The 14,212-nt window shown below is 36.6% G+C and overlaps 2 protein-coding genes across 20 annotated transcripts in view; both read left to right on the top strand.

The window, feature by feature from the left end:
* The window catches only part of PHOSPHO1 (phosphoethanolamine/phosphocholine phosphatase 1), a 74,923-nt gene that overhangs the window by 19,090 nt on the left and 41,621 nt on the right, over positions 1-14,212 (top strand). The window lies entirely within an intron of this gene.
* The window catches only part of ZNF652 (zinc finger protein 652), a 36,998-nt gene that overhangs the window by 19,090 nt on the left and 3,696 nt on the right, over positions 1-14,212 (top strand). For all 19 annotated transcript variants that reach the window (XM_026669717.2, XM_026669720.2, XM_087944954.1 and 16 more), the window contains 4 exons: positions 1,046-2,168; positions 5,156-5,303; positions 6,393-6,508; positions 14,060-14,204. In XM_026669717.2, coding sequence (XP_026525502.1) covers positions 1,263-2,168; positions 5,156-5,303; positions 6,393-6,508; positions 14,060-14,204 — 1,315 coding nt within the window. In that variant the 5' untranslated portion in view covers positions 1,046-1,262. The remainder of the gene's footprint in view (positions 1-1,045; positions 2,169-5,155; positions 5,304-6,392; positions 6,509-14,059; positions 14,205-14,212) is intronic.

Here is a 14,212-nt window from a genome sequence, read left to right as displayed (position 1 = left end):
TGTTTTTTTCTCAGGAACAGCTTATCTCCTGAGGTAAACATTGCTTCTATTGTCATGGCCTTTTGGAATTTGGTAAAATACGTCTTTTCCAAGTGTGGCTTAACAAAAAGAAGAAAGAAATGAAATTATGTGTGTTGTGCACATGAATTTATTCATCTGTGTCTTTATCAAAGAAAGAGGATACGGATGAGAAATGAGAAAGAGAAAGCGGATACATCTTGCCCATAAGCCCCACACCTATTTCACCACCCAGAATCTACCGATCCATGTTTCAGTTCTGAAAAAGAAAAGATTGTCATTTACTGGTGAAGTGCATATTTTGCCAGTAGAAATTCCTGGATCAGTTCCTGATACCTCTGATGAAAGAATTAGGTAGCAAGTGATGAGAAAGGCATGAGGAGTTGATACCCAAATGATACTACGTTTATGGACAACACAGTATCTCACAGATTGCTATTTCATTTATAACTCTGAACATTTAATTGCATTCATAATTTTACATAACTGCGTTTTTATTTAGCATTTAATATTGAAAAGTTTAGAAGAATTTTAGATTAATGTTAAGTAAATATTAAATGTTCAAGTAATTGAGAAAATTTTCAACTTCCTAGTTAATCACAATTGTATTATCTTTTTTGCAATTCTGTTTTAATTTTGAATATATGAGTAGGCAAATACCTTAAAGCTGATATTAAAAATACCAGATTTGAGGTGATGCTGGTATTTATTTATTTTTAAACATGAAAACTGAGTAAGATAAACTATTGTGCACCATCTCTTATACAAAACCATTTCTTTTTAACTATATTTAGCACCTTCTATTGCTCTAAGATTCAGATAATAGTATATATTTGTCAACAATGCTATAAAAACATTTCCCCATTTTTCTCTTGTGGACAATAAAACAAAAGCCTTATTAATATAAATGGTTAACAATTGTGGGAGCAAATCCTGTACATCGTTTATATTAAGCAACAGATTTTTCCAAGGGTACTAACTTAAGCTATACTTAAGCCACTAACTTAATTTTCTCCTTTTTTTCTAGACAAATTTTTCATCTGTTGAATGGCAGCTTTCTTCATGTGAACTGCTGTCGATGTCTTCATGCTATAAAACCAGAGTTCCATGATCTACACGTGCTTTCTTGTTCCGCTCCCCAAAAACAGTCATGAGTTAGTTATTTCCAGATATTCATCTTGTTCCACAGGAGATACTTCATTGATATTCTGGAATACAAGGTGCTCAATGAATCGAGAGCCCCCATGAATGAAACAGCCAGCTCTTGCCAGCAGATGGCTAAAAATTGCACCACACATGTAGCAGGGATGGCACAGGAGGACAGGGGTCAAGTACCATCCACTTTCTATCATGATGCCAGCCAGGAACTTGATTTGTCCACCAAGGTATACAAAAGGGAGTCTGGGAGTCCTTATTCTGTACTGGTGGACCCAAAAGCAAGTAAGCCACATCTTCATGAGAGAGAGGAGCAGCCATATTTCAGGGAGGAAAGAACAGTAGGAGAGGCCCGAGCCATGAAAGAAGACAGGGAGAACTCTGACGACTTGCAGGAGGAGGACGAGGAAGAAGATGAAGTGACTTACAAAAGGGAGCAGATAATAGTAGAGGTAAACCTTAACAACCAAACATTAAATGTATCAAAAGGGGAGAAGGGGGTCCCTTCCCAATCCAAAGAAACTGCTGTTCTTAAGACCAGCAGTGAGGAAGAGGAGGGTGACAGTGGGGAGGAAGAGGCCACTGAAGACAGTAATGATGATGAGGAAAATGAGAGGCAGAAGAAAAAAGAGCAAAGAGAGGAAAATGATAGTGTTGCACAAAGGAGGACAAGGAGAGCTGCATCTACTGCAGCCGCCACATCTTCCCCTACTTCCAGAACTACAAGGGGCCGTAGAAAGAGCATTGAGCCTCCCAAGCGTAAGAAGAAAGCTGCAAAGGAGCCCAAGGCACCTGTGCAGAAATCAAAGTGTGAAGAAAAGGAGACTTTGACTTGTGAGAAGTGCCCCAGAGTGTTTAACACACGGTGGTATCTGGAGAAGCACATGAACGTCACTCATAGGCGCATGCAGATCTGCGACAAGTGTGGGAAGAAATTTGTTCTAGAAAGTGAGCTCTCCCTTCACCAGCAAACAGACTGTGAAAAAAACATTCAGGTAGGTTTTCTCACTGGTTTGCCAGATTTCCCTACCTTCTGCTGTCCCCTGGACACTTTGCAAGGGGGGAAATCCTTTGAGGAGGACAAGTTCCCAAACTTTCCTACTTTGATCAACATTTCCTCCTGCATAGTTAAGGAAATTGACTTGCATGGATGTGGGGAGGAGAGGGAATAATGCTTGGCTGTAAGAGTTCTCTATGCAATCTTGCAGAAGAAATGGAACGTTGGGTTCTAAGCCTACACATACAGTAGAACCTCTGGTCATGACCATAATTCGTTCCGTTAACTTTGGTCGCAACCCAATTTTGTTGTGACTCGAACCTAATTTTGGAAATTTGGCACTTACAAAAAAAATGGTGTGGAAGGGGAAATCTGCCACGAAAAAAAAAAGGGGGAACTTTTTGGTCGGAACCAGATTTGGTCATAGTCAGAAGCGTTCGTGACCAGAGGTTCTACTGTATATTGTACATTAGTCAGTATTAAATGGAAGATAAAGACACATTAGTTAAAAAATTAATCATAATACATGATATATATAGGCTTGCATATGTAGACAAGATATGACAGAATGCAAAACTAATTTGTATTATATTGTGTAAATCTTATTTAGCTATAAATCGTTTAGGAAATATATGACAATAAGACACGTAAACTAAACATCCTATTGTACTTTTCAGTAAATGTAAGAAATCTATTTAATTGGTGTGTCAAATATCCATTTGCTATTTAGCATGCTATGGATTGTTGTTAGATTTTGAAATCATCATTTAAAAATAAGTGACCTATGTTAGGGGACTGAGAGCTATATTAATTCCTCAGAATCCTTTTGGAACTGCCGAATGGGTAGAGCTGCGTGACTAAGAAATAAAGCATTCAGCCAGGATAAACAAACTCAAACACTATTCACATTATCACAATTTAAGAAACACTATTTTAGCCTTCCTATTTTGTCCATCAGATCAATCAGACAGCAGGAAAAAAGTGAGTTTGGGTTCCATGATTTCATAAAAGATAGTTGTGAATTATACACAGGTAATTCTGAATATTGGAAAACTACTAGATAAAAGAAACTGCGTGTTTGCATATAATTTATTCAGGTTAGTTCTTGGAATGAAACTGAATACAATATAATTAGATAAATACCTAGCAAACTAGATATTGTATACAGAGACCATAAAGAGACTGATAGAGCAAAGTGATAGGGAGCAGTTTTCCTAAGAAAAGTTCTCTTTTAAAAGGCACATGTTTGCTTATTTACCCATAGAATTGGAGGTTGAATTCAAGTTAGTAGTTAGCAAGATGATCCTATAGCTTATTCCTCCTATGATTCTTGGTCCTGGAAATAATGCAGAATGAGCAAATCCAATAATCTTTGGACAAATACAAATGAAGAATCCTTGTTGTATATGGTCAGCATTTATGTTTGTTTAATAAATGGATCAACAAGATGTTTATTTTCAACTACAGACTCTTTGCCTGAGAACATCAATATTTAACCTGGTAGCATTTATACTTTTTATCCTAATCAATTCCGATTTTTTTAAAAAAAAATAATATTTTAAATAAATATGACATAAAGCATAGAGTAACCTTCAAACTATCCTGTGGGTTTTGATACTTATTTTTCACTTTTTAGCTTTGAAATGCCCAGTCTGAATTAAAGGATAAGTGATTCTCAACTATGTGATTGCTTTGCATTTGTTTCCTTCAGTGTGCTCATTGTAATTGCTGAGATCAAGAATTTTGGTTTAGTATTCTCTTATCCCAGATTCTGATGTGTGTCTCTTCTGTAAACTGGATGTGTTATTTCTGATACATGTGTGAACCCAGAGGAGTAAGACACAGATGTTCCTTCTGCTACTGCTCTGTCCACTCTTACTCAACAGTTCCACTTCGTTGTTATTCCTTGTGCCAGCTTCAGCAATCCTCTGGTCCAGAATTCTTATGCTGTTATGCCCTAGGAACTGGAATCCACTTACTTCTGTCTTCCAATTTGAATGGAAAATAAGAACGAGTTTCAAGTCAGTTAACTCTAATCCTCATTTTGTAGTAGGTTTATTATTTTTAAAGTGCTTTGGACTAACTTAAATAATCTTCATGGATCTTATATTTTTCTCACTAAACATGTTTAAAATTACATTTTGCTAACTTCTATATGTTTCACACGATCTAAATAACTGATAATGTTCTGGTTTCTTGGCACAGAATTTAAATTTGGGGACAGAGAGAACATTACTTTCTTGTATAACTGGTCTGCTAGGGTTATGGTAAGATGTATTAATGACTACTTCCACTGAATAATGATACAAATTACATATATTTTTATTTTGCTTTGTTTTACTATCTTATTTTATACAAGATAAAAATTAATTAAAAAGTGTCCTTTCCAACTAAAATCAGCCATTAATACAAAATCACATTACTTTGTTTAAATATGATTGCCATGATTTTGGGTAGAGGGAAATGTATTATTTCATTCTCTCTTATTTCCTGTACTCCAAATAAGAAAAATAGTTGTTTCATTTTGAGTAATTTATTGTAATCCTGCAATTCACAGCAATATACTTCCCAGATTATGCTTAAATACAAATGAGCTATTTTTGATATCAAACATCATTTTGAGGCTGGCAGACTAGCTGACTGAATTTAGTTAATATCCTTCTCCCGCATCACTGCTCATTCCATCAATGTATTTTGTGTCTGTGTGAAGGGCTGGTAGAAGCCTGGATGTTGCTGCTGATCTGCTCTAGAGGAAGCAGCAGGTGGCGATGTAAGTACATGGATACAGTATTCACTTAAACCTTTTTATCTGTGGTTTCAGTGAAAGAATGAACTGAGCAGCATTTTAATACTTGTCACAAACAGTGTACATACAGTTGCAGCCATTTCCTTGTGTATGTTCATTTCATTTGGTTACAGCTTCCTGGTACCATCTGAAGTGAACTTTGTTTAAATTATTCTTCTTTGTCCTGTCCACCCATTCAGTGTGTTTCCTGTAATAAGTCATTCAAGAAGCTTTGGTCCCTCCATGAGCATATCAAGATTGTCCATGGATATGCAGAAAAAAAATTCTCCTGTGAAATATGTGAAAAGAAGTTCTACACCATGGCTCACGTGCGAAAGCACATGGTTGGTGAGTTTTTGCTGTCTGTTTTTGCATAGCATAGTGCTTCTTTCAGATTTATGATTCTGATGTTCAGTCAAATGCCCATGTAGCATTTAGGTAATTCCTTGTTTACAATAGGTTAGTCCTTTTTAAAAATACCTCTCTGTAACTATGCCCTTGTTCATCTCCATTAGTCATTACTGGAAAGGATAGAGAAAGCCATAGAAAGCCTTTCAGGTAAAATGGGAGAAACCCAGTCTTTGGCCTCTCAGTCTGCCCAATGTAATACTATCTGGGGCTGTAATGTGGAGAATCTGTTTTAGATGCAATTGGAGAGAGAAATGACACTTTAGTCTATTTGCAATACAGAGATTTGGTGTTTTAGTTAATCCCCATTTATTACCAATTTTATAATAAAACTGTACTTTGATGTGCATCTTCCTGAATGCAAGCACTGAAGTTAGGGAGTTCATACGTTTCCTTTTGCCTTTGAAACTAAAATCTATATTTGGAAGAATTGAAGCATATAACATTGGTAAAATGTGGGATATCTTCACTGTAAAATACCTATCCATAGACTTAAATGATACAGGAAGAACATTTCCATGACAAATTGAACTTCGTTTTAGAGCGAACTGAACTATTAAGAAATTATTCTTACTTGGCTGAAATAATTTTGACCTGGTGAGATAGCTAAGAACGTAGCTTTGAACTTTGAAGTAGGATGTTGAGAAAGAGAATGAATGAAATAAGGCACTTTAGTCTTGTGATTACACAAAGTTTAATTATGTAGGTCTCTGTATACATGCCTACCAAAATTTATAGTCAAATTAGTGTGCTTTATTTTTATCTATATTAAGCTGATTTCTATATTATAAGACACAATGAATAGTATTTTTATTTCCTGAATGTTAATTGCTTATTATTTTGTTTATATTATAGTTTAACTATAGGCTACCACAAGAACCATTCTAATTGAATAACATCCACATAAATATTTTAAATAAAATAAAATCTCACCTAGATCCAATCTTATCTATGCTTAGAGTATACCTCTTGAAACCATTGAGACTTAAGCTAGTTATGACTGACTTACTTAATTGACTGATGTTTCAGCACATACTAAGGACATGCCGTTTACATGTGAAACCTGTGGAAAATCTTTCAAACGCAGTATGTCGTTAAAGGTTCATTCACTACAGCATTCAGGAGAGAAACCTTTCCGATGTGAGGTATGAATTCTGCTCAATGTCTAATTGTAAAAAACAAGCATATAATTATAAAGTAATATTAAAATTGAATAGACATGAACAATAAAACCTGTGCTACAGATCAAAGCTATCTCTTACCTAACATTCTATTTCTACAGCGACCAGCATACAAATAAGAATAGTGACATGCTCACACTCCACTCCACTGCAATTTTTTGTCTCATGGTGCCTTCTTAAATCTGTGGCAGAAATGGATTATATCTCAATGATTATCAAAATTATAATATTTATCAGTGCTTGATAAGAAACCATGGATATTGTTGTGCTACATTGCAGCAAGATGAAGATATAGTGGGTAGGGGAAGATATGGCAGAAAATAGTTTAGATCATTGTCAGATGTATGAGGTAAACCAGGTTAGGAAACTGACTCCACTGAAAACTAGAACTATATTTATTGAAATGGGTTATAATAACAGAATCTTGCAAGTTTGAGAGGACCTTAGTTCTCTCTGAGCTTGCTTGTTTTCTTGCAGACATTTCATTACCCAAATAAGGTAACATCATCAGTGCTAGTAAGAAGTGCAATTTGCTATCAGTTTATATTCTAGTGGCTTGCCCTGTCAATATTGTGGGGGTGATCTCAACCAAATAATTTCTAAGGCCATCCCCACCATCGCTGACCAGGAAAGCCATTAGAATATAAACTGACAGTAAACTGCACTCCTTACTAGTACTGATGATGTTACTTCTACATGGCTTCTGAATGATTTCTCCAACACTATCTCCATGCTCCTTATACCCACTTCTAGGGATGACAGCCTTGGTATTTGGTACCAATCTTGATAGACTCTTGTGCTATATCGCAAGATCTGATATTGAAGGCTCAAATGCCCTGATTTCTAACTGTTGCTACTTAATGGATAACACTAGTTTATAATAAAGCTCTCCTCCTCCACAGCTTAATTGTGGATGAAAGGGCTGGATTTTTTAAAATTACCAAATCCTAGCTGGATATCAAGGGTAGCCCAGGATTAAGGTGGTAGTGTAGCCATTGTCATCTGAAAAATCTGATAACTTTCAGGTGCACTGTTCTGCAGTACCTAGTTGGGAATTCCTGTTCGTGAAGTTGAGCAGTAGGAATCAGAGGGAATTGTGCCTGTGTTCCTGTTAGAATTCACAGCTAGTTTGGCAATAGGGTTCCATGGGCTTATGGTATGGCAGACTTTAATCTGATTTCAGGTGCAGGCTTGCGGGCTACTCAGGTGGCTACCAAATTACCACTATGCCAAAACACGGACTAAAAAGTGTCACATATTGAACATTGTCTTTATCTTGGGACACTTGCAATATAAACTGGACTTGGAGAGTACTACCATGAATCCCTTGACATGGACAGATCACTCCCACTTGGTCATAGAACATTAATGGAAAAAAGCAAAGAGTATATGTAATCCTTGATTTATGACCAAAATTGTTTTTGTATAAGGAAGCAACAGGTGAGGCTAAGTAAATTTCATTTAGTACCCAAACAATGATCACAGGCTCCCTCAGGCTCTCTCCATTGTTCTTTTCTCTCTATACCAATGACTGCATCTCAAGGGAACCCTTTGTTCTGAAATTTGCAAATGATTCAACAGTCATTGGCCTCATTTGAGACAGTGATGAATTTGCATATAGACGGGAAGTTGAATAACTGGCTCTGTGGTGAGCCATCATAATCTGGAGCTGAATACACTTAAAATTGTAGAGATGAGAGTGGATTTTAGGAGGAGCCCTTTTGTTTTACCACCTCATCATATTGAATAGCACAGTATCAGCAGCAGAGTACTTCAGATTTGGGGGTTCTATAATTTCCCAGGGCTTGAAATGGACACTTAACATTAGAACCATCATTATAAAGACACAGTAAAGAATGTTCTTCCTGCATCAATTTAGGAAGTTCAGACTGTTCAGGAGCTGTTGATACCATTTTACAGAAGAATTATTGAGTCTCTTTGTATGTACTTTTATAACTATCTGGTTTGGTATAGACTCCAATGGCTATTTAAGATTATAGAAAGAATAACTGCAACCAGCCTGCCTTCCATAGAAGACCTGCATATTGCATGGGTCAGAAGAAGGGCCCTAGAAGATATCTGCAGACTGCTCACATACATCCTGGATATAAACTGTTTCAATTCCTCCCCTTGGGACAGGCTACAGGGCATTGCATGCCAAAAGAACTCGACATAGGGACAATTTTTGTGCCATCACTGTGCCGAACAGGTGCTCACAATGCTGTCTAATGTCTGTGTATTCATGTAATATAGATGTAGCATTATTATTTATCCTTATTAACCTTCTAAATCTCTCTTATTAGGGTGGTGGTGATGAGGATGTTGATGATGATGATTCTGTTGCTTTGCATGTACGTTGAGGGCTTCTGCACCAGAATCAAATACCTTGTGTATCTAATCACATTAAGTATTCAATTTCTGTTGAGCTCAAAATTTCCATTGTTAAGCAAGACAGTTGTTAAGTGAGTTTTGCCCCATTTTACAACCTTTTTACCACATTTGTTAAGTGAATCCTTACAGTTGTTAAGTAAGTAAAATGGTTATTAAATGAGTCTGGCTTACCCATTGGCTTTGCTTGTCAGAAGATCACAGATCACTTGACCCAAAGACACTGTAACTGCCATAAATACATGACAGTTGCCAAGGGTCTAAATTTTGATCATGTAACCATGGGAATGCTGCAACAGTCATTAAGTGTGAAGAACAGTCATAAGTCACTTTTTCAGTGCGGTTGTAACTTCAGACGGTCACTAAATGAATAGTTGTAAGTCGAGGAGTACCCTTAAATCTGATCAAAAATGGGTAAGAACCTTTTTTAACATTATCTTGTAATGATAAGGGTGGTAGAATGTGATATTTTCTGCCTTTATTTCATGCCAGAGCAGACCCTCCTGGGTCAAGGAAATATTTGGTATCCATTTCTGGACCAGGAAATGCCTTTGTCACTTCTTGATTGAATTAACTGTAATGCAGTCTACATATGAGGTGGTCCTTGAAAAAACATTTAGAAGCAGCAGTTAATTTAGAATGCAGAGGCACAGTCAGTTTTGGGTATTCATGATACACCTGTTTTGTGAGCCGCCCTGCCTGCACTGGCTCCCAGTGATTTATGGTCAGGATAGTTGTGGAATGTTTATTTCTGATTATTTTTGCTTGCCTGTAGAGATGAGTTTGAAAAAGATATTCAATAACCATTAGATAAACACTACCTTAGCTGTGAAAAAGAGGAGGAACTATGAAAAAACTCAAGATTGTGATACCTTCATTCTCTTGTTGTTAGCCAAGGGAGAGAGAGAATCTCTGTTGGGCTTTCAAGATTCTGTTATTATACTTTGCAACAATAAAATTACCAGCTCTTTTGGAGTCTTATTTCCTGACCTGGCCTACATAGAAGGACTGGCATCAATCTTGAAGGCCTCTCCTCTTTCTAATTATGAAGTCATTAATCTTTCTTTTGATTGTGGAAATTGCATCATAGAACAGCTTGCTCAAGCATGATTGTCATTCCCTTGTTGGAGTCTGATTCTGAGGGGGAGATTGAGGAGCTGACAGGGAGTGGGAGTGTGGCTTCGGTGGCTGTAGAAGAAATGGGGGAAGGGCACAGTCCGGCTGGGCATTCAGAGGAAGACCCTCTTCATCCTAGGGCACGCAGGGAGGAATGGAAAAGGGAGCAATATGGCTTATGGGAGAAAAAAAGCTTTGATCTCTTTCATTAGTTGCAGCTGGGAGAACAGGATATAAGAAGAGCATTTGCACACAGCAGCTTGCTGGAAGCAAACCGGGTTGAGACTTATCTGGGTTTTTGGCGTCCTCCCAACTGTGTGTGCTTCGTTATCTTTTGGAAGTCTGCAATTTTTTATCCTGGCCAGTCGTGTTAATTACTTCAGCTGTGGTTTGTGTTGTTTTTTTATTTCTAATTTATCTGTACTTTTTGGTTTGGACTGCATTTTTTCTTCTCTTTGGAGACTGTTTTTGGAAGAGTTTGATCTCCAGGCGAGGATAACTGGACATTGGGGGCCAAGTTGGAGGTATTAAAGGGACTTTTCTCACTTTTGTGACTTTGTTGCTTTTGTGCCACGCCCCAGGTCATCACAATGATAGAACAATAACAGCAAGTGGAAATACAAATAACAAACCTGCACAGTATTGTAGTACAATTAATGCAGCAGTTCAGACAAGATTTGTCTCATCAGGGCAGTTCAACAATCTGCATCCCAGATAGTATTTCTTCGCTCTCAAAAAAATTTCTGGAGTGGTTTGGAGGAGACGAAGATCAGTTTTTTGTTTTTAGACTCAGTTTTGAGTTGATTATGAAATGTCAACCAACAGCATTTCTTACAAATTGTTCCAATGTTTGTTCTGAATCTTTTAAAAGATGGAACAGCCAAATAAGATGTGTCCCTCATTGAAGGCAATGTTCATTACTGCATAGTTACCAGAACTTCATACAAAGTTGAAGTTGCATTTGATTATTCAAGTAAGGTAGCAATAACAAATTGAGAGATCTGCAATGTAAAACAAAGTAGTGAGAAAGTTTATAAATACATATAAATTTTCAGTTATTTGCCAGAGATGTATGTAAAATAATCTTTCTCCGATGAGCTAATTTTCAGCTTCCTATGATGAACTGGGAAAGGAGGTTAGTGTTACAAGGCATATCAAAGAATTTGAAAGAACTGTTACAATACTGAATGTTAATAGAAAGTGGTTGGAAGACTTGAGGCATGGAGGAAATAGCAAAAAGTAGAGATTTTTAACCTCTGCTCCACCCCAATGACCTCAGATTCCAGTGTCAAGAGAATCCATATAGAAGTAATAAAGAGATGCATGTCCTCAGTAGAGAAGGAAAGGATGCGGTTTATGCTTCTACTGTGTAGCCCTAGAATACAAAGCCTAGACTTGAATCACAAAAATAGGTACCTGTCAATGTCTCACCTGTGGAATTGTAGTCCACATTATAAGCAAGTGCCCCATCTGTTGGAAAGCCTTATCTTTGGGAAAAATAAGGAATCCACCAGTAGAGCCTTTTAGCTATTAAGAAGAGCTCAGGCAGCCAAACAGAAAGACTTATCTTTTTATGTCAGAGAAGAAAAAATTCTCGAGGGATATTCATTGCTATAGATTCCATGTATCCAAAACCTCCTGGATGTGACCATTAGCGGTCTCTACCACTACCTCTTATTTCAGACTTACTAGACAGCCTTCAAATGACAATTTTTCGCAAAATTGGATTTGAGAGATACATAAAATTTAATCAGAATAAAAGATTGACATGAAAATTCGCTGAGAAACCAGGTGTGGCAGATTTGAATAGATAGGAATGCTATTTAGATTATTTAATTGCAGTATGACCATCTCCACGTTCATGAGTGAAATATCATCTAATGTCTTGGATAAGTATGCACTAGTATGTTTGTATAACATACTGATATTTGCATGAGAGCAACATTAAAAAGGTTTAAGAATGACTTTGCAAATGAAGCTTTTTTTAAGTTGCAAAAATGTGTATTTGATTTTCCCCAGCCGGATTACTTGAGTTTCCAGTTCTCTATAGAAAAAAGAGATCCAGTACAGTTCATATCATGGCAGGCACTTAGAAATATGAGAGAGTTCCAAATGTTTTCTGGGCTTTGAATTTTTTCATAGAAAATTTATCCTTAACTTTGTAGAGTGCAAAAGACCTTTGCCACAATTCCTAAAGAAAGGACCCAAATTAAATTGGTCTACCCTAGAGCAAGCAACAGGTTAGGGTTCAAATGGAGGGAAAAACAGCCTAAAACAAAGGAAAATGAATGGTACATTACTGTATAACTATTGACCTTCAATAGTTAGTGGAACACCTGATTCATAGGGCAGAAAGCTCTCCTCTCCCAGAATCCTTTATGTATTGGAATTTGACTACATCTCTTGTTGTATGATTGCAGTTTAGTAAGTTCTGTTGCTAAGAGCCAGTTTGGTATAGTGGCTAAAATATTAGATTAAAAATCAGGAGACTGAGTTCGAGTCCCAGCTTAGTCATAAAGTTAGCTGAGTGACAAAGCCCTAGGAAGAAGGAAATGGCAAATACTTCCAGAATCTTGCAAAGAACCCTATAGGACCTAATTTTAAAAAAAACTGACTCAGAGACAAAAAAATCTGCTGCTATAAACTTGTCTTCCAGGAGATGCCACAAGTCACAGCTTTTCCTTAATAACGGTGTGGGTGAGGAAGAAAACTCTCACAATGTTTCTTTTCTTTTTGGACAATTAAAAGAAGGGGTAAATGGGAGCAGACATAGAATAATATACATACTACTTGCCCTTGTCCTTCAAAGGCATGAGGGCTTTCCTACCCATTCTTGTGAAAAGGGATAAAAAGGGATAAAAAGAAACACACTTCATCAGACAAGAAAAAATTATAGAAGTCCTGAAAAATATAAAAGAAAATGCAGTATGCCAGGCAAGCTGTGAGATTGTGATGAACTGTCTCAATAATTGTATTCTTCATTTTCTGCATACTTATTTTCTCATCTGAATTGCCATTTATAAGGTAGGCAAAGAACTCCCCTTCTGTCTTTTGATTATTTATGTCTAATAGTTTTTCCATTACTTTCACATCCTTCAGACAGTTTTGTCTGTCTGTCTGTCCTTCCTTCCTTCCTTCCTTCCTTCCTTCCTTCCTTCCTTCCTTCCTTCCTTCCTTCCTTCCGCCAGCCTCACTGTCTGTCTCTAGCTAGCTTACAGATAAAATCTGTCATAATTACAACTTTTAAAAGCACAATTTTCATTTGCTCATCTTTTTGAGGAGATTTCCTATTAATCAGTAAGATACTGCCAAGGAGTTTGTTTTCTCTCCAATTCAACTAAAAACAAAACCTTTTCTATAAGAGGTATAAGGTAGGATAATTTGACGGTATATGATATTTGTCAGTGTGATCATCAGGCATGGTCAACTGGCTGTGAATATCAATATTTAGAACCTGCACAGTTACAACGCTTTTAAATAATAACAAATATTTAAACTTCAGTAAAAGAGCACAGGCAATCTTTTCTAATGTCCAAACTAGTTGGTAGTGCTTTTTTTATTGACTACCTACCCCACTCCCTTCTCAACACAACAGCTTAAAAATACTAGATTTATTTCAAACCTTAGAACATTCAAAATGGCTACTACACGCTTGAATTAGTTGGAATTAGTTGAAATTCTACCATTGTTGAAGGTATTGAGGAATCTGGTAAAGAAGTATCTCTGAAAAGGTCATAGTTGTCTAGTATTTACCTAAAATATTTGTTTCACTTTGAAACTATTCTCTTACCAGAACCAACTCATCCTAAATAGGATTCCATTGCATTTTTTTAAAATTCTAATTGTTAGATGTATTGATAAGATGCAATGTTAGTGTTGAAATTTTTGATGGTAAAAAAAAATGTCAAATACATTTATATAAACTTAGCTCTGTTCTGTTTGATATACTGCTACTGTATTATAAATTTCTTACCTGCAAGTAGGAGACTAGTTACTCATTATGTTTTGCAGAATTGTGATGAAAGGTTCCAGTACAAGTACCAACTTCGTTCTCACATGAGCATCCATATTGGACACAAACAGTTTATGTGCCAGTGGTGTGGTAAAGATTTTAATATGAAACAGTACTTTGATGAGCACATGAAAACACACACTGGTAAGGTT

Source organism: Notechis scutatus, chromosome Z (assembly GCF_049901735.1).
Source record: "Notechis scutatus isolate UNSWTSFEM ecotype Mainland chromosome Z, rNotScu1.2, whole genome shotgun sequence".
Lineage (NCBI taxonomy): Eukaryota > Metazoa > Chordata > Lepidosauria > Squamata > Elapidae > Notechis > Notechis scutatus.
The sequence above is the reverse complement of the archived record's forward strand: the minus strand, read 5'-3'. Positions and strand labels throughout refer to the sequence as shown.